This window comes from Vidua macroura, chromosome 5, assembly GCF_024509145.1.
Source record: "Vidua macroura isolate BioBank_ID:100142 chromosome 5, ASM2450914v1, whole genome shotgun sequence".
In the NCBI taxonomy this organism is placed as follows: domain Eukaryota; kingdom Metazoa; phylum Chordata; class Aves; order Passeriformes; family Viduidae; genus Vidua; species Vidua macroura.
This window is the reverse complement of record NC_071575.1, coordinates 22,064,089-22,091,359: the sequence shown is the minus strand read 5'-3', so window position 1 is coordinate 22,091,359 and position 27,271 is coordinate 22,064,089. Positions and strand designations below refer to the sequence as shown.

Sequence of the window (27,271 nt, the reverse complement as noted above, 5' to 3'; positions counted from 1 at the left end):
GATGTCGGTGAACCCAGTGGGAAGAATGATGATGTCTAACTCCATTTCAGAAGGCTGAATGATTTCTTTATTATAATTATGTTATAATACATTAATATGCTATATAAAAGAGGATACTAAATACTACATGCTACTTTCTCTAACTATCATATCTCACTAACTCACAACTCGTGACCCTGTTCTCCAGAGTCCAGACACAGGTGGATCCGATTGGCCATCAGGCCCAAACAATCCACCATGATCCAACCAAGCGCTCACTCTGGGTAAACAATTCTCCAAACACATTCCACAAGAGAAAAACAAGGAGCAGAAATAGAAATTGTTTTCTCTTTCATTTCTCTCTGTGCACCTCAATAAAAAATCCTGAGAGAGAGAAAAATGTGCTTGCCACAACAGAATTATAAAACTAAAAAAAAAAAAAAAAAAAAAAGAAAAAAAAAGTTTAAAATCTTGATTTTTACATCCTGGACTTTGACCATTTCACAGAATTGTAGAGAAGGGCAGTCACACCACAGGTTAGAAAGAATTATTGTCACAGTATGGCTCAAATAGCTTGAACGTGGTTAAACTGGAAGAGAATCTCAGGCTAAAAACATATCAGTCTCCAGATCACCAACTTTTCCTCTTTCTGTTGGTATCTACAAAGCTGAGTGAACCAGGATGACTGCTGTCAGACTGTTTTTGAAGTTAGTTGTGCATGTCACCCAACAGTCCAAGGATATCTAGATATATTAAAAAAAAGTCTCTTTCAAGTCTAGAAACAAGAACTGCAAAGCAACACAAGAGAGGTAAAACTTCAGGGGAAGGAAATAATTACTCAGCTGAACAATTCAATGGCTGTCATGTCTAAAAAATGTTTGAAAAGGGTACAGAGGGTTTAAATAAAAGAGATGTGTTGAAGATACTGGTACTGTTAAGCTAAGCATACCTAAATCACATTGACCCAAAAACAGGGCATCAACCTTCCCACTCAGTTGCTTTTCCTCAACCATTCCAGAGCACAATCTGCAGAACATAAAAATGACTATACACAATGTGTGAAGTAATTATTTGATTTTTTTTAACCTGACTCCTCCTCCTCCTAGTATTATACATGTTTAAATAAATATTCAAAATAGAAGTTTCAAAAGTACTGGAAGGCATTTCAGATGCAATTTGCTGTCTACAAAGACAGATTTTGATTTTAAACTTTTTCCTGCTCTGAAAAACACCCTGCAAATTTTAAATACAAAAAATTCAGAAAAATCAAACAGCCCAAATTAATTGTCCTGAGAATCAAAAACTAAATTTTGATTTCAATCTTTTAAAGCATCTCTTTTTCAGGTATTTTTTCATCTTATGCTTATACATTTGTTGATGTTGACCTGCTTGCCCCCAAAACTTATTGATTAATTTCAAATTGTTTTGTTAGAGGGAAAGAAGTCAGAGGTAACAAAGCTTCTACAATTGCCAGGAACACAGAGAGAGAGACAGAGAGAGAGAGAGGCCAAACATTTTACCATTGAGAAATAAACTGCAGCAGGAGCTCAGGATTTATTTAGATACTAGGAGATCCATATGGGAGCTAGATTATATAAATTGTAGGAAAAGCAACTTCAACATCAATCAGCTGTATGGTATCAATCACAGCAAGTCAGGCTACATTAGTTTCAGCACACAAAGGAGTTCTGGTATACTTAGAATTGCACATTTTGTTTCAGAAAGCCAAGTGTTGCTTCTTTGGGTTTGTTTTTCTGTTTATTTTTAACAAGACATTTAAGCTCACCTTGCTTTTTTGTTTTTATACTAAAAAATATGTTTTGACGATGAAGTTAGTAAGTACCTATCTTTTAAAACAGAGGAGGAATAATCAGGAAATAGCAGTCCTACTGTTAAGTCTTCTACACAGCCCTAACAGAATTTGGGCATCCAGATGTCCCTTCTTCCTGGGAGAAATTTGCTCACTTTTGTATAACACAACTTTTATAGATGGCATTTTTCCCAAAAGTTTGTTCATGGAAGGAGAAAGACCAAGATGAAACAAAACCCTTGAGAAATCCCACAGATTATATTCATTTAGTTGCTGTTCCAAAAAAGCTGGCCCCTCACACCTGTCAAAGAATTCCTTTTCATTCTGACCTTTATATTTCTGCCAGTAATGACAAATTAAGAGCTGTCAAGAAAAAGAAAGCCAAGAGAAAACTGGTGTTTAGAAGCAAAGAAACATTCCATCCAATCGTGAGATTATACAGAGAACAAAGAAGGTAAGCCCACAGCTCACTTTGCTTTTCTGAAAGCATGTACTTAAAAATATGAGCATCAAAAGAAAACATGCGTCCTCTGTACTGGAATTCCAAAAGGAATGCAGACTTGGCACAGCACACTGATGGAAGAAGTGGCCATTGCAAGATTCAAGGCTTCTCCTGAGACGACAGGGTTATTACTGGTTTAAGGATGTGCACTCCTGGCAAGCTAAAGAAAAAACAGCACCGACTTCAACATTCAACTTCAGCATTCCAGTGGGAATGGGCATTATTAGCTAAAGATAAAATTGTATTGCAAAATTCTAAGTTTAATCGAAAAAGTGATTGAGAAGAAAAAAAAAAAAAAAAAAAATCTATGTTCCTCACTAACGCCACCATTTGACCTCTAAAAGCTTCTCATGACCATGGTGTATTTCGGCTGACATTCCTGGTATAAGGTCATTCTTGCTTTTGTCAAGAAACTACTTCAGATTTCCTGTCACTGCTCACAAGAAGGCTGTTTATTTATAAAATGTGGAGTCAAACTCTTTCAATATTCAGTTAATTTTATTTTCTTAGATGATGGACATATAAGGCTTCACAAGTGTGTAAAAAATAAATGTGGGATCACTGACTTGTAAGTTAAAGATGATGAGCAGAGAACAAGACTCAGCTTTCACAGCATGGACCTTCTGGTCCTTTATCAGCATTCTGTATAGCCAAATCACTAGTGTTTCATACAAGGACAAGTTTTCCAGGAGCAGCAACACTTCTCATAAGCCTGAGGTCTTTGCTATCATAATTGATGTTACTCTGGTAGGATCCCCAAGCATGTTTAAGACGGTATAGTGACCGCAGTAGAGACAGAGGTGCTTAAGTGTCAATTCTCTATCACCTGGAGTAAACTTAACAAGAGATGAGTAAGCCAGCACTATTTACTCCAGAATGGAAAGGAAGGGGTGGCTTTCTAACTAAAGAGAGGCAATATTCACTAAACACACCTCCTGTAAACCTGTTCAGGCACTCATCACAGTAGCATCCTTACTTATGTGCAGAGGCACCCTTTCAAGACTTCTTCTCTCAGAACTTTATTAAAAAGACAGGATCAATACAAAGGTGGAATCTTCTATTTTAAATGGACACTGGATTAAGTTTTCATATTTAATCCTGTTGAGACATGTAACAGATAAAATTCAGGCCAACTGAAGGAAAGAGTAAAAAAAGCAATTGTATGTTTTGTGTCTTTTTGATTACATTGTCTGTGAGGGAATTATTTTCTGATGTTTGTTCATCAGTTGCAAGTGTCTGATAGACATTTTAGTAATTACTTATTTGTTTGCCTCTTTCTATGAGCAACTTAATGCAAGCATCAGAAGTTCAGGCAGTTTTCATCATCCACACAGGTCACATGGTAAACGTTTGGCACTTAACTGAAAAAAGCTGAACCCCCAGAATCAGTTTTTTGATTCAAGTATTCACAAGTATGATTTCAAAATCTACTTCCCATGAATATTAAAACTGGATATTCATTGTTCCCATAGACAGTCTTCTCAATTAACATATTCACTAGAATATTTATGGAAACATACACAAAAAGAATGTGAACAGCCTCAAAGTGAATCCATTTAAATACTAAGATGAATATTTGCAGCCTTCCTTCAATTTATTTTATTGTATTTTATGAGGTGTTTGCCCAACTCTGGCTTCAATCATGTCTCTATAGATGACTTTGACTGAAATGAATTGTCAGGGAATGATAGTTGCCCAACACTGGAGCGAAAAGAGGACAAGCAAGGAAAGCAAGTCCCAGGAAAGAAGGCAGGCTCTGTTTTTTAAAATGCAGTTAAAAGAAATCAAAATCAACTGCTCCTTTACAGACTCCCTACGGGATCTCACACAACTTTCATTTTTTTCATCTTAAGTTTACATTACTGGCTCTCTCTTTCCTTGGAAATATATTCTACACAGGAGCCCTGCATGTATACTTTAGGATTTCGGCCTCAAGTTGATTCACCACACGGGGACTGGTAACTCAAGTGTATTTTCATCCTTACCCCTTGTATTTTCAAGGAGGTGACTGTAAATCTGCTGAGGTCACACAGCCACAGTGAACTTTTGGGGTGGTTTTTTGTTTTTTGTGGTGTTTTTTTTTTTTTTTTTAGGAATCGGTAATCTAGAAAGCATGGTCAAATTACAGTTCCAAATCTCCATTCTACATGACCTTCATGGTAAGGGGGATAGAAAACTGCTGCATATAGCTTGGAAAATTAAGCTATTTATGGAGCTACCACTAGTTAGTGAAACAGCTATTTTCTTTCTAATGAAAATTTATTACATATTATTTATTTTCTCTTCCCTGTTTTAAATGCACTCTACCCTTCCTACTCTATTACTTTGTCTTTTGAATAAATTCTAAGAATGTTGGAACAATTAGCTTTTTCATTCAAAGTAACAGATAAATGAAATTATGCTGTCCTTGTGCATTATTAAAAACAACAGTAACCAGGTATTTTCACAGGCCATAGAATATTCAATATCATCTTTAATATTCTGCTTCATAACCTTAATAGACATTTATACATGATTAATGAGGTTTTTAGTAGCTACTGCTGTCACAGCTTGGATAACACCACCTCCAATGAATATCCTAAGGGAAGGGTCTTACTGGAAGCATCGAGTGACAACTGTGAAGTAGCAGGCTGCCATGTACTTTCTGACAAGAGAACAAAATCCAAAAAGAAACTCTGTCTTAAGGAATTTGAAACTATTCAAAAAGCAGGACATGGGAACAGACTGCAGTAAGGCATATTTTATATTACAGATTCACTAACAAAGCTTTTAAAGGGATTTTAATGTGATCCCACTCCCATGCTATGCCAAATGAATAACTTAAGTTCTTAGACATAAACACATGGATGAGTAATGTAATTCCTAATTACATCAAGAATATGAGGCAGACACAGCACTACAGATTTCACACCAGAGATCTGAGTCTAGAGCCCTGAAACATACAAACAAAGAAGAAAACTGCAGAACAAAAAAATCCCCACAAAATTTTTTGCTATGACAACTCAACTAGGTCAACCTTTTTACTTAGTGAATAAAAGACCACTGTGATTTTACTACTGTATGTAGGTATCTTCAACCAGAAACATTCCCAGGCCTGGCATGGCAATTGGATTCACCAAGGATAAATCATGCATGACCAACCTGACTGCTTGCTGCAATGAAATGGCTATGAATACATGACCAGTTGGTACAATCTCCCTCAAATTTAAGCATAGTATCCCTGTATCCAAACTGGGATTTTACCATGTATATGGGTGGACTACTAGATGTGTGAAAAAATATCCAGAATGTTGGGCTCCAAGAGAGGTGGTACTCATTCATGCTGTGTCTGGAAGTCCAAGTACTCTGTCCTTGGAGGTTTTCAAGACGCTGTTGAACACAGGCCTAAAAAATCTTGCCTGATTCCAAAACCCACATTGATTGGAGCAGGAGTTTAATGAGACAACTCCTGAGGTCCCTTCCACACTGAACAATTAAATGAATCTATGACGATACCAGGTATTGATGATTTCTTTAATTTGGTGGAGAAAAGTCTAACAAGAACCATTTACTCAAATCTAAAACCAGATGTACTGAAAAGAAAATTTCTAGCTCTGTGATTAACAAAAGAAACAAGTGCCAGGAGGCAGAGAGGACTCTGCATTCCTGATGCTTTCAAATCAAGGCACAATGCTGTTGTGAAGCAATTAGTACTCAATTAGAGAATAACAGAATGATACAACTGTTTATGATGGAAAAAGCCTTTAAGATCACTGAGTCCATCCGTTAGCCCAGCACTGCCATTCCACCACTAAACCATGTCCCTAAGTGCCACATATACATATATTTTAAACATCTGCAGGGATGGTCACCCAACCACTCTCCTGGGGAGCCTGTTTCAATGTCTGTCAACCCTTTCCATGAAGAAATTTTTTCCCAATATCCAAACTAAACCTTCTGTGGTGCAACTTGAGGCCATTTCCTCTTGTTGTACTGCTTGTTACTTGAGAGAAGAAAGCCACCTCCACCTCACTACAACCTCCACAGAGAGCTCAAACATGAGTAAATTGTGGGAACCGCTATGGAGAAAAAAAACCAAGAAGTCACATAAAATAACAAAATGACATTAACTTTTTGTTCATAATACCTACAAGTTAAGGAACATGATAGCTATTATTCAGCTAAATAAGTATCTAACCAACCTTAGTTTTTTAACCAAGAAACACTAAATAATCCCCACCCAAAATTAAGAAAAAAGAAAACAGATACAGAAAAATAACCAATACAGTTACTAACTGTACCTAATTTCCAGTCCTTTTACAGTGCAAGGCTTTGTAATAGGTAATGGGCTTTGTTCCCTACTTTGCATTTAAGATTAATTCACAGTGAGAGCTTTAAGTCACTTCAAATACCCTGTAGCAGCAAATTTCAAGATTTGTATTGAGTTATCTGTAAAAACAAAGGATTCTATTCACAGAAGAATTTAAAACACCATGGCATTATCAATTGTGAACACAATTAAAACAGTCATTACGACAAAGCAGCATAATATTCTTCTAAAAGCAAAAAGGTGAGGCCTGCGTTTGCTCAGCTTTTAAAAAATCAAACAAAATCAGTACTGTTCTGCCTGCCAGATCATTATTTTTAAGTATGCATCTAGCACCCCTTGTATTTCCAATTTAATGAATCCTACAAGTGTTTTGTTCTAGAATGAGCTCATGGAGTTACTGCACATTAAGGTAGAATTTTAAGTACTTGAATAAATTTGCACAAACAAATATTTGTACATGGTATATAACTAATTCAGAATTGTATGCAACACACACTGAAAATCTTTACGTGTTCTTACTTGTGATTTAACACAGAAACCCCTTTTGTTTCCAAACACAGCACAGATTTGTCAGCCAAGGATACATAAAAGAAGCTTGACATTTTAAACAATTCCTTTTTAAAATTATCAGACTGTAAACTAGTGACTGAACAGTTTTTACAAGGTTGGAACACCTTTCCTAGTGCTAATGCAACTACAAAGGCTGAATGACTTTTTTTTACTCTTGCCAAAATAACATACCTATTGCCCAACATAAAATGCTTCACCTCCACAATAAACAAAACAAACAAAAAAGCTACAAAGTAGCAAAGAGCAGGAGAGTCACAATCCTTGAACCTCCCCTAACTGAAATATTACTGCTGAACGTCTGTAAGGCCAGGAAAAAAACTTCATCAGACAGGCAGTTCAAAAGAAAAAGTAGTGATTATTCCACATCTTGTTATAAAAAGTGCTCATTACATAGCTGCAAGTTAATGTACCTATAAACTGGAGGATTTCCACCTTAAAAAAAAGGGGACAGAAAGATATTCCAACTGAAACAATCCACTGTCAGTCAGGTGGATATGGATCCAAACTACTTCTATGCAAAGAAACCTTAATAGATATTGATTTTCTGTGTTCAGCATATCTGAAATGAGATCTTAAAAATCTTACAGGGCATAGGATAGACCAACTTCTAAAAATCAGAAAATACAGAGAAAAGATTAGTAGACTGGGCAGGGGGGGAGTTGCTGCACATTTTCAAAGTTCAAAGATGAGTGGAAAACCAACTAATTGTGGCCAGTAATTAACTCAGCATCCTCAGCAGTGAGAACACGGTAAGGAACATCCTTTGTTGACATCTGCACCTTGGGAACTATTTCATATGCAAGCCAAACCAGATTTATTTAAATAAAATGAATGATGACTGATCTACATTTATCTGCCCAGCTACAAATCACCCAACACCCCCCCCCCCCCCCCCCAGCCATTACTCCTCTCCTACCTTCAAAACTCCCAGCAAACAGATAAATCCACGTAATGGCTGGGACAAAAAGGATGGTCAGAGAGGCAGCCAGGAATTTCCGTCGCCCTCTGCAGATTCCCAGCATTCTCTCAGGAGTGCAGAATCCCAACCCAATGCTGTTCCTATGTCGGAAGCAAATAGTCCACAGCCTCCCACATATTACTCCCTGAAAAGGAAAGGAAAAAATATTTCAACAACTTATCACTCTACAGAGAGTTATAGACCATACCAGTGCTCCGAAAGAGTTAAAATAACAGGGCTAAAAAAAAGGGCTGCTGCAATTGCAAGGTGGTACCCATTTCAAAATTATCCATGACTACTTAATAACAAAACAAGTCTCAGAAGTCAAATTAAGACAGTAAGTCAATAAAGCACATCATATCACCTAATACACACTAAGCTCCATCTTACCAAGAGATGTCAGCTTTATTTACATTTTGTCCTCATTTTACTCTACAGGAACTCTGACATCTTTGATGCCCATGTGTGCTGGGGTCCCATGGCAGATAGAGAAATCCACCCACATTCCTTCACCTGCTCCCAAAGAGCAGAAGTCACACCACTGAATCAGTGATCTGTCTGCTGTTGGTCATGAACTCAAGAGAGTGAACCAAAAAAAGGAAAGCTGAAGTTTGAGGGTAGAGGGATGTTACTGAAATTACCCACTTTGCACACCAAAAAGCAGTGCTGATGAACTGCTGTGTAAAAGGGGAGAAAAGAAAGTGCAAAATGGGCAAGGAAATAATTACATGGGATATCAAGAGCTTTAGACTGTATGCCATGAGAAAAATTGATTCTGCTGAATAACAAACACAGTTTTTATAAGGAAAAACATAATTCTGATCCTAATTTGAAATAATTGTTCTGCATATCAGAGGGGCCAAGAAAAAAAAATATGATGATTTTTATTCACAGGAAAATGAATATTCCCACACCAGTGCAGGCATGCAGAGCATAAAAATAATGTTTCATATTGACAGCAGGTTTTTTTGAAAGGGAAGGAAAAGCTAGTACTAGACAAGTAAAAAAAAAAGGAAATAGAAGTATTAGTCCATGCAAATCTACTTCAGGTTTTGTGTGAAAGGGCTTAGGTTTTTCAATTCTAAGAATAGAAGTGGCCTACAAGAATGATAGGGAAAGAGAGAGACTGGTAGTACAAGGTGTTTAATAACAGTGCCCTCTGACTTATGCTTAAACCAGAGCTAGAGCTGATACAAGCAATGCATCATTTCTACAGTGACATGTTAACAATGGCTGCTGTATGTCTTGAGAGTGTCTTAGCTCTAACAACTCCATATATATTGCAGCAAAAATCAATTCTGAAATTAAATTACAGCAAAAATGAGAATGTAGACAAGAGATATAGGTTCAGACAAAAAAATCTCTGGTGCTGGAGATACCTGGCTGCAGTAATCAGGCAAACTTACAGCTGTTCCTTGAACATTCAATAGAGCCCACTTTACTACACTACAGTTTAAGAGCCATGATAGTACCCTGACCTTGGAACTGATAAAATGGAATATAATTTGTCCAGAGCCAGCACAAAAAGCATTCCATTGTGTCAGCTTTTCAAGGCAATGAATGCCTCACCACAGAGATTTTGCACAAAATATGTGGGCAGACTTAATATTACAGCTGTGGTATTAGAGTCACTCTGTGTTAGACAGAGACACACATTTGGTAGATAAATTGTGGAGAACTCTTATCTTTATTCACTGTATTTGGATAATGATTACATTTCACTTCTTTTCCTTATAGCACATAGCTTGTACAACTTCTCTGAAGAGAGTCCTTTACATGCCTACTTGAAAAATACTGATAATTTCACAGGTTTTTGTGTTTACAAGGATGTATATTATAAAATTTGCAGAAGCACTTATTTTAAGTGGAATTTTTTTTTTTTTCCTTAAACGCACTGGTATGCACCACTGACACCAGTCTGTACAAAGAAAATATGAAGTCCCAAGCATAGTCATTGGCAAATAGCTACATCTTGCACTGAAACATGCACTGGCTGGATACTGCTCCTATCAATGACACCTGTACAAATTACAGGTAACAACATAAGAGTCTGAAACCACACTGTTAGAAGTGTGCTTAGTGATATAAGTTTCGAGGGCAATGACACACAGACTCTGAGTTACAGTGCTGCTAGTGGATTAATTCATCCTGGGGTCACATATTTAAGAAATAATTTGATTTTTCCTATATATTCTTTTAAATATCCATGCAAGTTAAGTTTCTGAACAGGTTGATATGGAGGATGGAATCCAGCTTTTCTGCCCTATGAATGTAAATGATTCTAACAAATCAAAAAGGTGTAAGGCACAACACTGAACTCCCGGTTCAGCTGTGAAGGAATGACAGGAATGTGGCAAATTCAGTTTTCTACAAATTGTCATCTTTCAGACAAAATAGCCAAATCATTTTGCACATTCATGCATTTCTTTTATTTAACTTGAATAACATTTGGGAAAATCCTAAACAGACAAGTCAGCTTGCGATGGATCACCCTAGAAAATGTTAAGATACTTCTTTTAAGAGTGCTTTAAAGGAGCCATAAGCTACTTTAAATTATACTTCTACTATCTCCCCACCTTTCCAAAGTTGTGAATAGCTTCCCTGGGGTCTTAAATATTCATTTTTGGTGTATAAAATCTCAGCCCCTGCTGAATACTTTTTTCCAAAATAGACGATGCATCATATGCAACCCTTACACAAGCAATTACATAAAGCATCCATGAATGGTAATGAAGATCCTTGGTTTACAGGAAGAGATTTGGACTCAATCATTTATTCACTATCGGCTTTACTTAGAAACAATGTTATCTAATATACCACTGTCAAATAAATTGAAAGAAGACATTGCAGCTCTTTTGACTTGGTTTTCCTTTCAACAGGTGCCAGATTAACATCCACCACAGAAGGAAAGGGACTGACAAAACTGGCTGGACCAACGACTGAGCACAAAACACAGTTGCACATTTCTGCCATACAAGCCTGCAAATGCCTTTCAGAATTCTCCTACAGTCTCCACTACTCCTCAGTAGAACTGCCACAGTCCTACTGAATCAGACTGTCACCTGTCTAAAAGCTTTTAGAAAGCAGTTTCATGGTACAAGCTAGAAGTGAAGTTACTTCAGATGTGACATTGCCAGGCACATTCATCTTTTCAGTAAAATTATTCACTTTGTTTACACAAAGCCATGCAGTGCTCCTCCTGACAGTTTTCAGTCTCAACAGCTGTGCTAACTAAACACCTGTACTCAGAAATACATAGCATGAAATGTATTGGAAACAACGCAAAGGATGAAGGAATAACTGGCCAATATTTAACCACAGCATCCAGGTGTGGTATTCTGATCAAAAAACAGCCAGTGGTTGCCCAATGTTAGTATTTTCACATCTGAGCCACAAAGTGCATCTACAACTTTATCAAACTTTATTTGGTTTATCTCAAAGGAAGGGAGACCAAAATTAGACTCAGAATGAAAGGGAGCATTTGTGTTGGCAGTTTCAAATACAGTCTCAGCTACACCTCTCCAGACACAATCAGATTTTTCTGCCCGTGACACAGACACTAAAAAGTGCATGCATTGTAAGATATTGTTCTACCTTCCTCTTTAATTGTGCTCCAAGAGCATCGTGTAATTCTATTTTAGAAATCTGATTAAGTAAATAATACCAACAAAAGCTAGCTGCATGTACATCACATGCATTATGCCTTGCTGTCAATGTGTCAGGTGCTCTACACTTCTAGGACATACCAGTTAAGGATTTATAAAACCTGTTGCACAGAAACAGCTCCACAGACTGTACTGCAATCACAGGCCAGCTGACCCCTCCCAGACTGCTGCTAACCATGCTCCAAAAGGCTTGGACAATGCCACTGTAAAGGGTAACAGTGGGAATGAAAATAATTTGGTGTTCTCATTACAAAGACTTACTCATGACCTTGTCACATGACCAGAATGACCTTTCTTACCTTCACGTACAGTCAAGTACTTCCATTAACTACACTAACTAAACAGAGTAATTTCTTTGTTTTAAATTGTGGCTTATCTCCTCAGCTAAGCATGAAGCAGCTCTCAACCAGTCTGAGCAGCACATACATTAAAGTATGTAACACAACACTAATCACATTGGTGTTCAATTTCTATATATTTATTTCTTTTAATTACGGCATGAGAACTCGACTATGTCAGACATTCAGCAGGAGTTCCGTGAAACAATGGAAGTAATTATGAAAACAAAAATCAAACGTAATTAACTAGATTTAACTGCTCTACTATAAAAAGCTTTTCTAACTGCTTCAAACATTTCCTTGCATTTGTTACAGTTAATCTTTTCCCAGTAATCTTCCATTTGTTTTCAGAGCCACTGGAAATAAATATATACAGTTAAAGCTGTTTACACAGCAATCCTGTGCCTTGGCTTTGTTGTGTTTTTTAAATTGTTATCTAATTCTTTTTGCTCTTGCAGTCTCTCTGCTCTCTTTCTGCACACTTGCAGTCACAGAGTCAATGAACAATTTCTACTGCAAAGCTTTTCCCTTGGCTCTGTATCAATGTAGCATTCATCCCCTATGGGAGATTTTTCAGATTTTTGCCAAAAATATAAATAACAAAGTAAAAAAGCAATATCTTATGCAGTATTTTTCTGAGTTTTCTTTAAATGTTGACAATGGGGGTTTATAATGAGTTTACCCCTTGACAGTCAGGTTCTATCTTGGAGATTTGCAGTCTTCCCATTATGGGAGCCGGTTGTCACGTGACATTGTAATATTAAAGAAAAGTCTGGTACCATAAAGGCAGGGTGTAAACTCAAGATTAGGAAACGCAATATGAAAAAATTAAATGGTAAATCTTTATTTAACTAATAAATTAACTCTGTTAATTTTCATGGTTTAAACCCAGATAGCAACTAAGTACAACACAGCCACTAGCTCCCCACACATCCTTCCAGAGGGATGGGGAGGAGAATCAGAAAACGGGAAAACTTATGGGTTGAGACAAGAACAGCTTGATAATTCAAATGAGGTGAAACATTATTATTATCATCATTATTATTATTACCTCAACAAAAACAGTAACCATAATGAAAAGCAGACAGAAAGAGGAATAAAACCCAAGAAAAAGCAAGTGATGCCCAATACAGTTGCTCACTGCCTGCTGACCAGTGCCCATCCTGCTCCCAAGCAGCCCCTTCATGTAAACTCTCCCAGTTTGTACACTGGGCATGTTGTCACAAGGTATGGAATATCTCTGGCCTTTGGGTCATTTGTCCTGGCCATGGTCCCTCCTGGCATCTTGCGCAGCTCCTCATCAGCAGAGCATGGGAAACTGAAAAAGTCTTTTATTTGAGCATGTATGACTTAGCAACAACCAAAATAGCAGAGTGTTATCAACATTATTCTCATATCCAAAACACAGCACTCTTCAGCTACTAAGAAGAAAATTAATGCTATTCCAGTCAAAACCAGGCTACTACTCAAGTTTTTAGAACAGAAACAACATTTTGAAAGAAAATGCCATCTCTTCCCTCATCAACCTCTTCTTCTTCCACCCAGAAGAACTTACTACAGAAAAAAAACTAAGGCCCCTTTTGTTTCCACACTGTGAATTTCCATGACATTGGAGAACCCCAAAATCAGACTTCTTAATCCTATAGTACCATGACTTTAAAGGAGGATTAGGAATATACTCAAAACTCAGCATCCACCTCACATGAAGCCACTTTAAAGTAAAAGATTACAACAGCGTTTCCAAATGCTACCAAATGCACTCTTTCTCAACTTGTTACAAGGAAACAGTCCTATCTATAAGAGAGAAAATAGCCAGTAAGTTGACAGCACAAATGAGTTCTGCCTTGGAACTGTGCTAACTGCTCCAAGGGCACACAGGATTGACATCTTTTATATCCTCACTCAGTATGTGCTGTGGCTTAAGGAAAATTCTATTAGTGGCCTGTTAATCAAAGTTTTCGAGAAGGTTCCAGCTGTAAGCAACACCACCACAAGAATGGAATCTCTCTTGACAATAGTCACAGAGAGAAGCAAATAAATAACATGCTTTCACATTTTTCTGCTTTCATTTCCACATACTTCTTTTTGTATGCACATATATATATTTATATATACACTTTTAATGGCATTGTTCAAAAGAACGAAAGCCTGCAACTTCCAGAATTATTATTAAGGATTAAGACAATCTAGGACCAACAGGACAAGAATCTTTTCCTAAGCCTCCACTAAAATGTCACTGTAAATATGAGGGGAAAAAATTGCAATCAGTTGAGAAAAGAGAGAAGCAACAAAATACAATCATGACAAAGATTTATCTTTATCTTATCATACTAGGAGTACCTTAGAATTTGAGATCCCAATTCCACTGAATTATGAACATACTGGAGACCATGACCAGCCATCAGTATCACATACCTGCGATACAGGATCTTTCAACCAAAAAGCAGCTCTCCTTCAGAATCACAGGCTACAGTCATCCCACAGCATTATTAAATATATGAATTCCAGACTTATAAAAAGGAGACAGCTTTCCAAATCCAAGCATCTCCACCTAAAGTAGCAGCAAAAGGCAATTAAAAAAAAAAGGTAACACATGCTATCTGTTCTAACCTCAAAGAAAACATCAGTTTGTTGGTGCATCACTGTTCTCCCCACCTCTACACCACAGCATCTTTCTATTACATAACCAAATAGAGACAAGCCATGGGTTTGTCCATCCACCTTACGCGCATACAACCACATAGAACAGAAAACGTTCCTTAAAACAGGAGTAGGGCACTATGTGCATCATACATAACCCTTCTCTGGAATTTTTATGCTAATACTTCACTTCTCAGCTGAAGTTCTTGGATGCTTGTTCAAAAGCAGTGTTTACTTACATTAGAATCTGCTACATATAAAGCTGCTCTAACAAGGAAATTGATTAAAGATTCATTAGAAAGTTTTGCTCAGGAGAGAACAATTATTTCTTGAACTGTTCCTCCCTGACAAAAAAAAAATCCATCTCTCTATGAAGCCAAGTCCTACTATAAAGAATTTTTAAAAGAATGACAACCCCCCCCCTAATTTTTATTTTACTGCATAGATCTCAAACTACAAGTTAGTTTTACATGAGAATTTATAACATGCTTACATATTCATAGCATGTTTACATCAGCTACTTACTTGTCAGATAGAAATAAAAGCTAGCATCATACTTACAAATTTATCTTTATTAAATATTTGTATAAAATTAAGCAAATTAAAATAAAAAAATTTAAAAAAGCGAGAAATGGGCCCAGGTGGCTCTCTCCTCAATTCTGACAGTAAGAAGGAAGGAGTTGAGGAGTGCATAGATCCCGTGGGTCAAAATTCAGTTGTGCAGTTGGTATTGAATGACAGGAGACACCTGGCTGCAGCAACCAGGTAATGGATGGATACAGGTGTTTTGAGAAGGACTAGCCAAGAAGACCAGAAGAAGGAATTGTTCTGTATGTGAGAACAGCTGAAATACCTGAAGTTCTCCTTAAGATCATCCCCCTCAACTCAGCAGTGGTGAGAAACACCTGGAATTCTGTGTCCGGGTCTGTGCTCCCCAGTGACACAGCCAGAGAGGCTGCAGAGCCTCCATCCTCGGAGACATTCAAAACCCAACTGGCCTCCAGGAACCTCCTTTAGCTGAGCTTGCTTTAAGCAAGGTGTTGAACTAGGCAATCTCCAGACGTCCCTTCCAAATGCAACTCTGTAATTCCTGATACCACATTTTTGTCCCTAGTCATAAAACAAATAGTGGCCATTTAATGTAAATCCTCAGAATTCCAACTAATAGTTACTCTGCTATGCATGAATGAACATGCACATAAAGAATTATTTTGAAACACACAGAGAATCCCAGGTTAAACTTATAGCTAGTATAAATCTATATAGTTTTAGTAAGATCAATTCAACTAGCATAAATTCAAAAAACTATGGACTAAGTCTCTCAAACTTGATGAAAACTTGCATTTTCTATATAAGCAACAAAGTTCTCACCTCATTACTACTGCCTAAATATTACCAAACCCATAAATATTTTTATCCTATTTCTATAAAAATAAAACAAATGTTGAAATGAAAATTCCAAGAACTGCTGGTAATTTCCTATTTGAATAATCAAGAATCAGCAAATAGCTAATGAAGTGTAGTGCATGGAAATATGTGACCATAACCAAAAGCAGAAGACAAATCTATTGCTACAATCACAGTGCAGCTTTACCAAGCACATTATACAGTCTCAATAGTTCTTTGATTCTACTATGGAACATCAAATAGCACCAGGAATTGTGAGCAACCCTTTTTTTTTCTAAGTTTGCTGCTGAAATCCCTGTGTTTTAAGGTCCAATACTTGCTTCTTAAATATTATACCATCCAAGTGGGCTGTAAGGACTATCTCCTTCTGTAGGCTTTCTGAAGGCTGAGTGGGCTCTCTATGAATTATTGGGAAAGGTGCTTACACCCCACTCCATTTTACCTAACAGAAAAGCAAAGCTCTTGTAGAGTAATTTGAAATATTTGAAAAATTCCTATTTTTAAATAGGAAAGGCAGCTGTAGATTTAGGTTATTTCACATAGGACATGTTCTTGAACACTGGAACACAGCTTAATAAACTGGAATTTATAAACATGGATTTCTCATGCTTTTGTATTCAGTACTAAACAGAGTACGAATTTTAATTACAAAAGGTCTATGAAAGGTGTTATCAAAGCTAAACAAAGCTGTAGAAACCAGCCTCAAGAGGAGATGCTGGCAAAAACTCTCTAAAGAATTCAAATTTTCCATGTGTGGAGTTAGCATTTCAATGGAATCATAGAAAAGTTCAGGTTGGAAGGGACCTCTAGAGGTCATCCAGTCCAATCCTCTGTACAAAGCAGGTTGAATAATGCTCCTTCAAACCAACGTGTCATTTGCAGAGCTCTTTCCTCTTCATTTAAAAAGTACTGTCTGAAGGAGGGTGGTTTGCCTGGAGAAAAAGGGCAGTGGGCTCTGTGTTCCTATGTTCTCTCCATTTCCTGAAACTGCAATGATTTTCACTAAACATTTCATTATATATCTCTGTGAAAATTTCACTGTTTGTAATGTCTACTGATCTCATTATCATCACCATTGTTTTCAAAAGTTCCTGCAATTCTGCAATTAGATGAAGGTACAGAAATAATAAATATAAAATATTTAGTAAGACTCTTATAAAGAAAATAATACAGTGAAAAGAATTACCTCATTCAAATGCACATAATTAACAATTCCACTTTAAATCTGATTATAATTCATAATTTTCAAGGCAAAGGGGAGGTTGCCAGACCTTTTCTAACAAAAGGAAAAGAGGATAATGATGATGTTGACAATCATGAAAGGATGCAGAGGAACATAAAGGCATGGCCATGTTATAGAAAACAAAAGCGTGCTTTGCACGGGCTGGTGGAGATCAGGGGACAGAGAGGATGAACACCTCTTATTCTCTCTCCTAACTGCTTCTATATTCTAGTAACTTTCAAGACAATTTGACTCTTTCTGTCAAATCATTGACTCTTTCTTGGTAATCATTAATAAGAGCAGAAGTCAAGCTACCCTCTAGGACTTAATAGCAAGTATCCTGAGAGTAGGACAAAGACTGGGTAAGAGTTTCAGAGAAGAATTTAGGTGAAAGAGATCCTTACTCTCAAGTCAGAGATTGCTGTAGACTGGATGGAAGTATTTCACCCAAGTGGAACAATCAAGTAGAAACAACTGGAAGTTTTATTATAAATATTCATACCTCCAAAGGAAATTCTGAAAGACTCTTCAGCTTTCTATACTGAAGTTTGATTCCTGGAATATTCCACATATTAGATCTCTATAATTTTAAACCAAGAAATCTTTAAATATGTCTTTATACAAAAAAACTTAAGAACACACATATATAAATATAACTTAAACTGATACCAAAGCAAAAACAATACATTTGAAATACATTTTTTAAGAAGTTAGTCTAAGCATTGGAGCTGCAGTTAAAATAATCCCACGTGTACCAACATTTTAATAACTTGGCTCCCCCGCCCATTCCAGATCTGTGATTTGCTAAGGTTCTCCATGTATCTCTTAGTTCCTGGGCTTCCTTTCAGGGTGAGACAAGTAGGTTCTTCTGACACAGAAGCAGGGGAATTTTTGAACAAGATTTCCCACAGGGGCTATTCCCTACAGACAGCATAGGTAAGATTGCTCCCTGTGTACTGTAACATGCCCCCAGTACTGCCTCAGCAGGTTTGCTGCCTTCAGGCACTGCCATCCTGCAATGCCTCAAGAATTACAACACACATCCCTCTACATCATGATATGACTTGGGTGAACTGTGGCAGTTTTTGTGCATCATACAAAGAAAGAAAAACAGCACTCTCTTGGGATCCAAGCAGAGGATGTTACACAGCACAGATGCAGCCAGTCTGTTCCACAGGGGCCAAGCCCTTCCCACCTCTTGGCCTGCAGACGAGGACATCCTCTGGAGGCAATGCCTTTTGCAGTACAACTCTCATGGTTATAATGTCAGTTTTGTTACCTACAGATGGTCTACTCTATTCTTGTATCACAAGCATCACATTATCTGTTATCATAACCCTAGGGGACACAGGGACACAATATTTTGAATCTATGGGCCATGTAAACTGCAGATTAAACATCAGATAAAATGATCATAAACTAAAGTAGGTCAATTCAGTTGTAACTGTACAGAGACTGGGATCACAATACTGACCCCAAGGCCAATGCTTCACCATCAAGATGAGCTATACCTCAATATGTACTGCAACAGAGAGCAGTAACCACTATAGATCACTGACTGCACTTTAAGCAGAGAAGCTTTCTCACTTGCTCATGGGAACCTGTCAGTGAGACAGCATGAAAATATAATGGTTGGGAAAACAATTCTAGCACACTTCTAAAAATAAAACTTTTTGAAACTTTTTTTGTTGCTAGGAGATGCAAAAATATAGGACATAACAATGCAGTTATTTGAAGGGCAAGAAAAGAGTCTAGAGTATTATTATTATTATTAGCTAATGTGATTCAGATAGACAGGTTGACTGTGACAACAAATTACATAATACTGTTTTTCCAAAATTCACCCACAGATATGAGGACACAGTTTGGTAGGACAAGTTTTGTTTATTGCCAAGCTTATATTAACTACTTTTTCAATTGATAAAATGATTTTATAAAAAAGACTGAAAAGGGCTTGGATGCCTTTGGGTTTTTTTGGCTGCTGTGGATGAGATCTATGGAAATATAAAATACATGCAGTGATTATATGCATTATTGCAGAGCTGAAAGAGAAGGTAAATCCTTTATTTCTAATATAACAATGAAATTGCATTGAGAATATTTGAAAATTTAGAGAATATGCACAAATCAAATGGTCCACATTTTTATAAGATTTGCAGAACACAGTACTAATGCTAAATTTGGGATATACAAATTAATAGAAAACTAGAGTAATTTTTTTTTTACCACTAATTCCTGGGAAAATATGAGCTGCACATATTTTACAGGCAACTTAGAATTTAGTCTTGGAAGCAATCACCCCAGGTAAACAATTCCCTAAACACTTTCTACATGCAAAAAACCAGGAGCAGAAATAGAAATTGTTTTCTCTTTCTTTCCTCTGTGCTGCTCTATGAAAAAATCCTGAGAGAGAAAGAAATGTGCTTGGCACAGTAAAACTCATTTTGTTTGCCTTGTTTTATGGAAATGTCAAGGTATACTTTGTGGTGACTACATTTTTTTATACTGTGCTACTAAGAGACACTTAAAATGTATTCACTTATTAGAAGGTGCTCTGGTACATAAAGTGAAGCCAGCCCAAATGCATGCTTTGAGTGTTTTAAGAACAACAAGGCTGGAAATTTCAACAGTAAGGGTGGTGAAATACCTCTTCTATAACATGCTAAAAATGCCCTGTACAGTCTTCAGACATTTGCTGGCATTTAGACATAATTCTGTTATTAAAGGGTAAATTATGTTCTGAGTGGATGATTCTTTGGTCACAAATTTTACAATTTTTATCTAACAAAAAAAACAAAAAAAAAACCTGTAAAAGCAGAAAAAAAAGTGAAAATGCTTGTGCCGGTAATATGCTTTACCTCCAAAATGCATACCCATTGGCTTTGTATTTCAATGGCATCAAGCAAACTCATCTACATTTAATTCAATTTCCCTAAAAGGAAATATTCTTTTAAAAGAAAAATACATTTATTCCTGAAAGGTTTCAACTTGATTAAATGCTAATATGGATGCTCATTGTTTGTATTTTGTAAAGTTTATGTACTCTCTTATGGAATAATGTTCCACATTTTAAAACTTGTGGGATATATTAGTTTCTAGCTCACATACAGTAGTTGGAAGAATACTTTACTTTTTTAAACAGACTTTGAAAGATTAAAGAAACCAGTTAATATTTATTGATACAGCTGACCTTAAAATTACAGCATCTCTACAGCCAAAGACTTTTACAAACTGATTTTGAAACAGAGAGGGAAATATATTGAAAGCAACAATGAGCACCATTTTAAATAAGAAAATGAAGCTGTAGATAATTGGATAGCAGGGTTAAAGACTACTAAAAAGTATAGTACAGTGAAATATATGCTAAAGAAAATGGTGTTTCTGTAAAATATCCCCTAAACTAAGGTAATATGTCTTTCTGCCTCAGTGGCCCTTGCAACAACATGCATTAGCAGCCTGACAACCTTGGGTGTCTCAGAACTGAAGACAAGTTCCCATCAGATGAGGAGGGGAAGAAGGGACTGCTTTCATTTTCTCCAACAGCACCTTCAAACCAGAAAGCTTTGAAAACTTGTATCTCAAATCCTATTTGCAACTATAAAAACATGAACTTTTCATTTTTTAGTAAGTATGAACGCTGAAGTTTTATTAGAACTTCCAAGAATTGAACTTGAAATAAAATGTCACCTCCTCATGGCTTCTGAGAAAATCATAGGGGTGAGCACTACTGTTGGAGGCATTACTGGAAATACACACATCTGTTGGATGCGAGTGCCAACCATTATTGATACTGATCTCATTTCAGGCTCTTATCATGCAGCTTTTGGAATTTCTGAGTGATTCAGGCAGAATGTGTCTGCTGTATTTAATTGACTTCCAAACACACATACTGTGAGGACAAAGTGTTTATAAACTCTAACAAACAGATGCTTGGAGTAATTTGTAACCAATCAAGGTAGAGGTCCTTGAATATTTTAACTATTCAGAAGACCATACCAATTATACACATACAGATAAGAATCCATGTTAAGACATTTACAGGTGAATATTATATACCAGTTCTATGAAATAAAGCAGAAGTGTAAAGGTTGACTTATGTCTTCTTAGTGTCTAAAAACACTTTGGGAGAAGCAACATTGAATGTGCAACACAACCTGAGGTATTTCTTTGTCATTTTCAAAGCTATATTCCATGATATGATCAAACACTTGTATGTGTCATTCTTCTAATACTTAAAGTGATGCTAGCAAATAATTACATGAAAGAATTTGGGGGGAAAACTGCCTTTTGAACAGAAACGAACGCAGGGGTTTATCAGCTGAAAAACTATGAACCACTACAACAGTTCTTTGGGAGAGTATCTCACTACTTTTGATTATTAAAATACTTCAGCAATATAAAGAGAATTGTTTTAGCTGTTCTCATCTCTCCTTTGAAGGTCTCAAATTTTTTAGCATTTCCAACATTCCTGTAACATATCCTGATATAAAGGTTCCCAGACCTTTAAATTAAATGTCCTAATATTTAAATATCTTTGGGCTTCCTTGGGTCTCTAAAGTAAAAAATTTAGGAGTTTAAGGAAAATTCATTACCCAGCAAGTCAATGGTAAAGTTACGAAAATAATCCAAAGAGCCCAACTGCAGTGAAAATCTCATCTAAGCAATACCTCAATCCTCATTAATATTTTACCACAGTAGCTCAATAATATTGTCTAAGTGCCACTAACAAAGATTAATGAATCAGATCTACACATTTTGTGTATTTTTTTAGGTTTTTTTTTCTTATAACATGCTGGATTTTCTGTTTAGGTTTTATTGCCATCTGTGAGGTTAAGCAATATTGGATAAGAACATCTAAAATTGTTTTGCTACATAAGTAATATAAATTACTTGAAGGTATAAAAATTCTGAAGTTTATGGGGAAAAAAGTTCAATCTGCATGCTAATAGCAATAATATTATCAATTGAAACCCTACAGCTACCATGACATATGTCTCACAAATTCAATCTCTACTCCTTTTGGTGAATCAATGTGGAAAAACAGAGGCAAGCAGGCAGTTTCAGCTACAACTGAGAAATAATTCAATAAGTGATTTTACATCAGCGTTTTAATTCAGAGGAGGAACACTTTCATCCCTTTTGACACATTCTCCCCAAGCATTCCCTTCTTATTCTAGACTGAGCTACGTGACTGAGGAGTCTGAGAGGGGACAAACTGGATACCTTTAGGATGAAAAAAAACCAGACAATACCTTCCTCCAGAGGGTATGCTAAAGGATGCTTAGCTGCTGGGACAAGACTGAAACTAGACTACTGAAAAAACCTTGAATGAATGCAGCCTGTGTAACTGGTCCTCAGCACTGACTATTTCACTCTACACATCCACTCCTGCTGGGCCTCAGTAATTGTTAACATGGACAAAGCTGCACCACATCAAGCTGCAGAAAACGCTGAAGCCACACCAAATATGAGGTAAAGTGAAAAAGAACTGTTTCATACAGCTGTATTAATGAGGAACAAGTCACAGGCTGTGGAGCTGTCAGAAAAATCAACAGCTGTGATCAAATGCAAGTTTTTTCTTCATCTAGAAATTAGGCTATAAAAGAATTCCCTTTTTTATCATCCTAGTCATAACCTGTCTTGTGCTGAAGCAGAACAACTCAGCTAATTAGATACTTGATAAAGGTAGCTTATTTGGGGCATTTTCCTGCGTTTGCACTTACAGCAGGCAAAGGAGGCAAATTACTTATTTAGCATCAACACTTTTCCCCTTCAAATCTAAAATTCTAGACCAGTTAATTCCTCAAAGGTAGCAACGAATTCGACGCATTCTAACTCCCAGTACTTCAAAGAAACTTTTTAACTGAGACATACAGAAATTACTCAGACTGCTGTTGCCATCCTAAACACTTCCAAGCAAATAACCGAGTTCCAGGTAGGAGGGTACCATGCCGGCATTACACACCCCGCTGCTGCCGTCCTAGACGTTTTTAAGCGTGTAGCTGAGTTCCAGTAGGAGGGCGCAGATTGGGAAGCGGCCGGCGGTGACGCCCGGCCGGGCAGCAGGTGGCGCGGCGCTCAGCACGCGGCTGCGGCAGCGGCTGCGGGATGTCCCCGGCGCGGCAGCTCCGCGCAGGGACAGGAGCGACAATTCATCCCCGCCGGCGGCAGGCGGTAAGAGGTAACAGCACGCATTTGCCAGCTGCGGAAAAACACACAGCAGCCAGGCAGTGGGGAAAAAAAATCTCCCGCCGAATGCTAGAAGCGAGCGGCTGGCTTAGCCACATAGTGCAAAAAACAGTAATACTGTGCAAACAGAAACTTAGTCACAGTCAAAATGGCAAATTTTTTACATTTTTTCCTCTCCCCAGTGCAGAAACTCCTTCTTGTGTGATTACGCCTACGGAGCTTAGCATAGGAGGATCCTATCTAATAAGTGATGTGCAAACAGAACAAGTTCTTGTCCCTACAGACGTTCAGTCTAAAAGTACCCAGACAGAAAATACTCTGTTATCCTGCACTGTGGAAGAACAAGGCAGACTGACATGCCTTTTCTATTAGCAGACTAAGCCTGAAACATGACCTTAAAAAATGGATTCCAAAGACCAAGTTCACCACCACGACTGCAAATTAGTCCTCTTTAAAAGCATTATTACAACAGAGCCATGCACATCATTATCAGAAGCTCTTGCCCATTTCACCAAGACCTAAAAGAACCTACTAGCTCAGACTCTCTCACTTATCAACAAATTCTTAACCAACACAGTTGGGCATTACACACAGTCTAAAATTAACAATTAAGAAAACACCTTAATTCCCCTTTGGGGCTTTTTACACCTTATTTTTTTTAAGAGATTATTATTTGGGGATGAATTTTTTTAGGAAGTTCTCAATGTCACACTTAAACAGTCACTGGTTTTTCTCCCTCAAATATTTTAAAACATAGGAAGTTCTAAGGATTGTCTTCAGAAATCTGTTTTGCAGTCCTATAACTTGGCATGTGCCCAGTATTTAGTGTTGAATTACAGCTCTGGGAAATAAATGAAACATCATTTCCAAAAGAAATGGCATTTTTCACAGTTTATAAATGTATTGAGGGATAAATTCCATTTTTAACAAAACCATCAGAACTGATCTCACACAGGAAACTCCAACACAATCCTTAAAAAAAAAAAAATAATAAAACACAACAACAACAAAAAACTCAAAAAAAAAAAAAAAAACAAAAAAAAAAAAACAGAAAACACTTGCAAAACAGTTCTGCATGATGCTACTCAAAAAGCAAAGAAAGTATGTTCTTCCTGTGCTGGGGGACAGACAGGGCTCAGGGCCACTGGTTAGACACCATCTAACCCAGGGATCATGAAGGTCTGACCTTTTCCTGTCCATCCCTACTCAGTCTTACCTAAGAACCCAATGCAGACCTAGATATTACCTGCCTACTCATAGCCTTTCCATTGACAATGCACATTCTTACTGTATTTAAAAATTGGTATTACAATAATCATCTTGTTCTTTCATTCCAAGCTTAGGTGAGTTGTTTTAACACTGGCCACCTTGTGCACATGAACAGCAACACAAACAGGTGTCTCTTGTTTTGTGCATGAAGAATTTAGAGAACTAACCTGAAACAATTTGGGTTTACATTTCTGCTTTACAGGCATGGAAGTGGATGCTCCTTTTTTCGAGTTATGGGGCTGATTTTCACAATCTAGACTTTAGGAAAACACACATGAATTTTCTTGTTTACTGATAACAGTATCATGGCTTTAGGGCACAGCAGTAGAGCTGTGACATGGGACTGTGGTCACAGAGGGGAAAAAGCAGTCTCATAGGGGAGCTATGCACAATAATACCAGCTAACACCACTTTTCCTGAGACAGCATTTGACTTTGCTCTGCAGAGAATCAGAAAAAGGGAGGTTACAGCCCAAATAGGTGTTTTGCAAATAAAATACTAGAAAAAGCTTAGCACTACATTTCAATACCCAAATAGGATGATGGCAAAAGCAAAAAGGACACTAATGAAGCTGATAGGAATGACTTTACAAGCTGCTAACAAGTAAAAAAAAAAAAGTTCTGTAATGCCCACACATTGTCAACAATCGTTGCTTCCTTTGATACCTGGCAAAACAGAGACACCTCCTTCCACACATGCTTAGTTCATACTTTTCCCACACTCACTTAAATCTGACACTACAATTATTAGTTTAGATGTCCATAATTCTCACATTTAGACAGCATGAAAATCTTATCAGAACCTGTGGGAGCATCATTATCCTCCAAATTCTTCATAGATTGAAAGCAGTGGCTGAGATACACCCTACTGCTTTTTAGGAAGGCAGCAGAAAAATCAAAATGCAAAATAAAGAAATAGAAGATGGAAGCCTAGATCCAAATCATGGAAGACAGACTATTAGTTATTCATTGAAGACAATTTTCTCATTAACTTTTATCAAATCCCTAAAAGACAATACCTTAAAAAAGGCCTATTGACTTTTTTGTCATGCTTTAGCTTTGCAGAAACAGAAGGTAATAACCATAGTTTAGGAAAAAAAATGAACTATTTTTACAAAGGCTTTTTTGGGGATCTAGAGGCCAATACTGTAGGAAGTCCAAAATTTAATACTGTTTTTTAAAAATACAGTCCAACTTCTAATAAATCCACCCCTGTAAAGACTGAACAAGACACAACTGCACAGAGTTTGAGATACCCACATCTAGGCTCCCTTTTCCACAAAAGGCTGGAGCAAATGACCTTTTAAGCCCTTCCTAACCTGGGCTCTTCTCTGATTTTATGAAAAAAATTCTCGTTTTGTATTAAAGGTCACAACTTCTAGATTTAGAGATTTTCACAGAAGATATATGCACTCAAAACAAGGTCACACAAAGTCTCAAATTCAGAAGTAAAATTAATACAGATAGAATTAGCAACTAGCTTTGAATATGTAGGTTTTAAGAAGTTATGACCTACATTATAATGCAAAAATAGGCCCCAGAATGGAAAGGTCGAGTCACCCCTTCTCTTGCTAAAAAGAAGACAGAGACAGAGCTTGTAGAAGCATTAAAAATATATTTTACCATTTTATTTTAATTTTAGTGGGTTTTTTACACATCACTTTGAATCATCTTCGTATTGTTTGGCAAATACCAAGATTTTGGAAAGGAAATGAAAGACCTTTTCTCCATCTGAGCTCAAATAAAAGCAAGTTTGCTTCATCACTCACTAGCTGTGATCTTAGCCCTGGAAAAGCAAGAGCTAATCATAATATAGAAGAGTCTGTAAAAAGGAAAGACACAATCTGCTATCACTCAAACATATTAGCAAGAAACAAAAATCTTCTATAAAAGATTAGCTGTTATTGCAGAATAGGTATTCTGATTCACATTTCTGTCACTTATAATGCCTCTTCGGAAAATAAATAAACATTTTCCAACCTCTTCACAGAAGCAATTTCTCCCATATAATACATTATCTCTTCTGGTTATTATGTATGTAATATATGCACACTCTTCCTCTCTTTTAGATCATTTATTTACAATATAACCTAATGAAGTCAGTATTTTCTATATTTTTCTTAGTCCAGGATGCTTTCATAAGGAATGTAAAAGTCTCATTTTTCAGGCAAAGATTTCAATTAATAAAGGACCAGAAAAAGCTTAGAAAGCCAATTGTATCCTGGGCAGGGTGAGGAAAGTGCCCAGCACAGGAAGGACATTGACCTGGAGTGAGTCCACCCATGAATGGTGATTAGAAGGATGGAACACCTCTCCTACATGGAAAGGCTGAGACAATTGGGTTTGCTCTGCCTGGAGAAGGCCTCAGGGTGACCTAATAGGAGCCTTTTGGTACCTGAAGGGAGCCCACGAGA

General features: G+C 37.0%; 1 protein-coding gene across 2 annotated transcripts in view; it reads right to left on the bottom strand.

Annotated features, from left to right (window-relative positions):
* Positions 1 to 27,271, bottom strand: part of LARGE1 (LARGE xylosyl- and glucuronyltransferase 1) — a 269,021-nt gene that overhangs the window by 180,304 nt on the left and 61,446 nt on the right. For both annotated transcript variants that reach the window (XM_053977660.1, XM_053977661.1), the window contains exon 2: positions 8,087 to 8,273. In XM_053977660.1, the coding sequence (XP_053833635.1) occupies positions 8,087 to 8,192 (106 nt within the window). In that variant the 5' untranslated portion in view covers positions 8,193 to 8,273. The remainder of the gene's footprint in view (positions 1 to 8,086; positions 8,274 to 27,271) is intronic.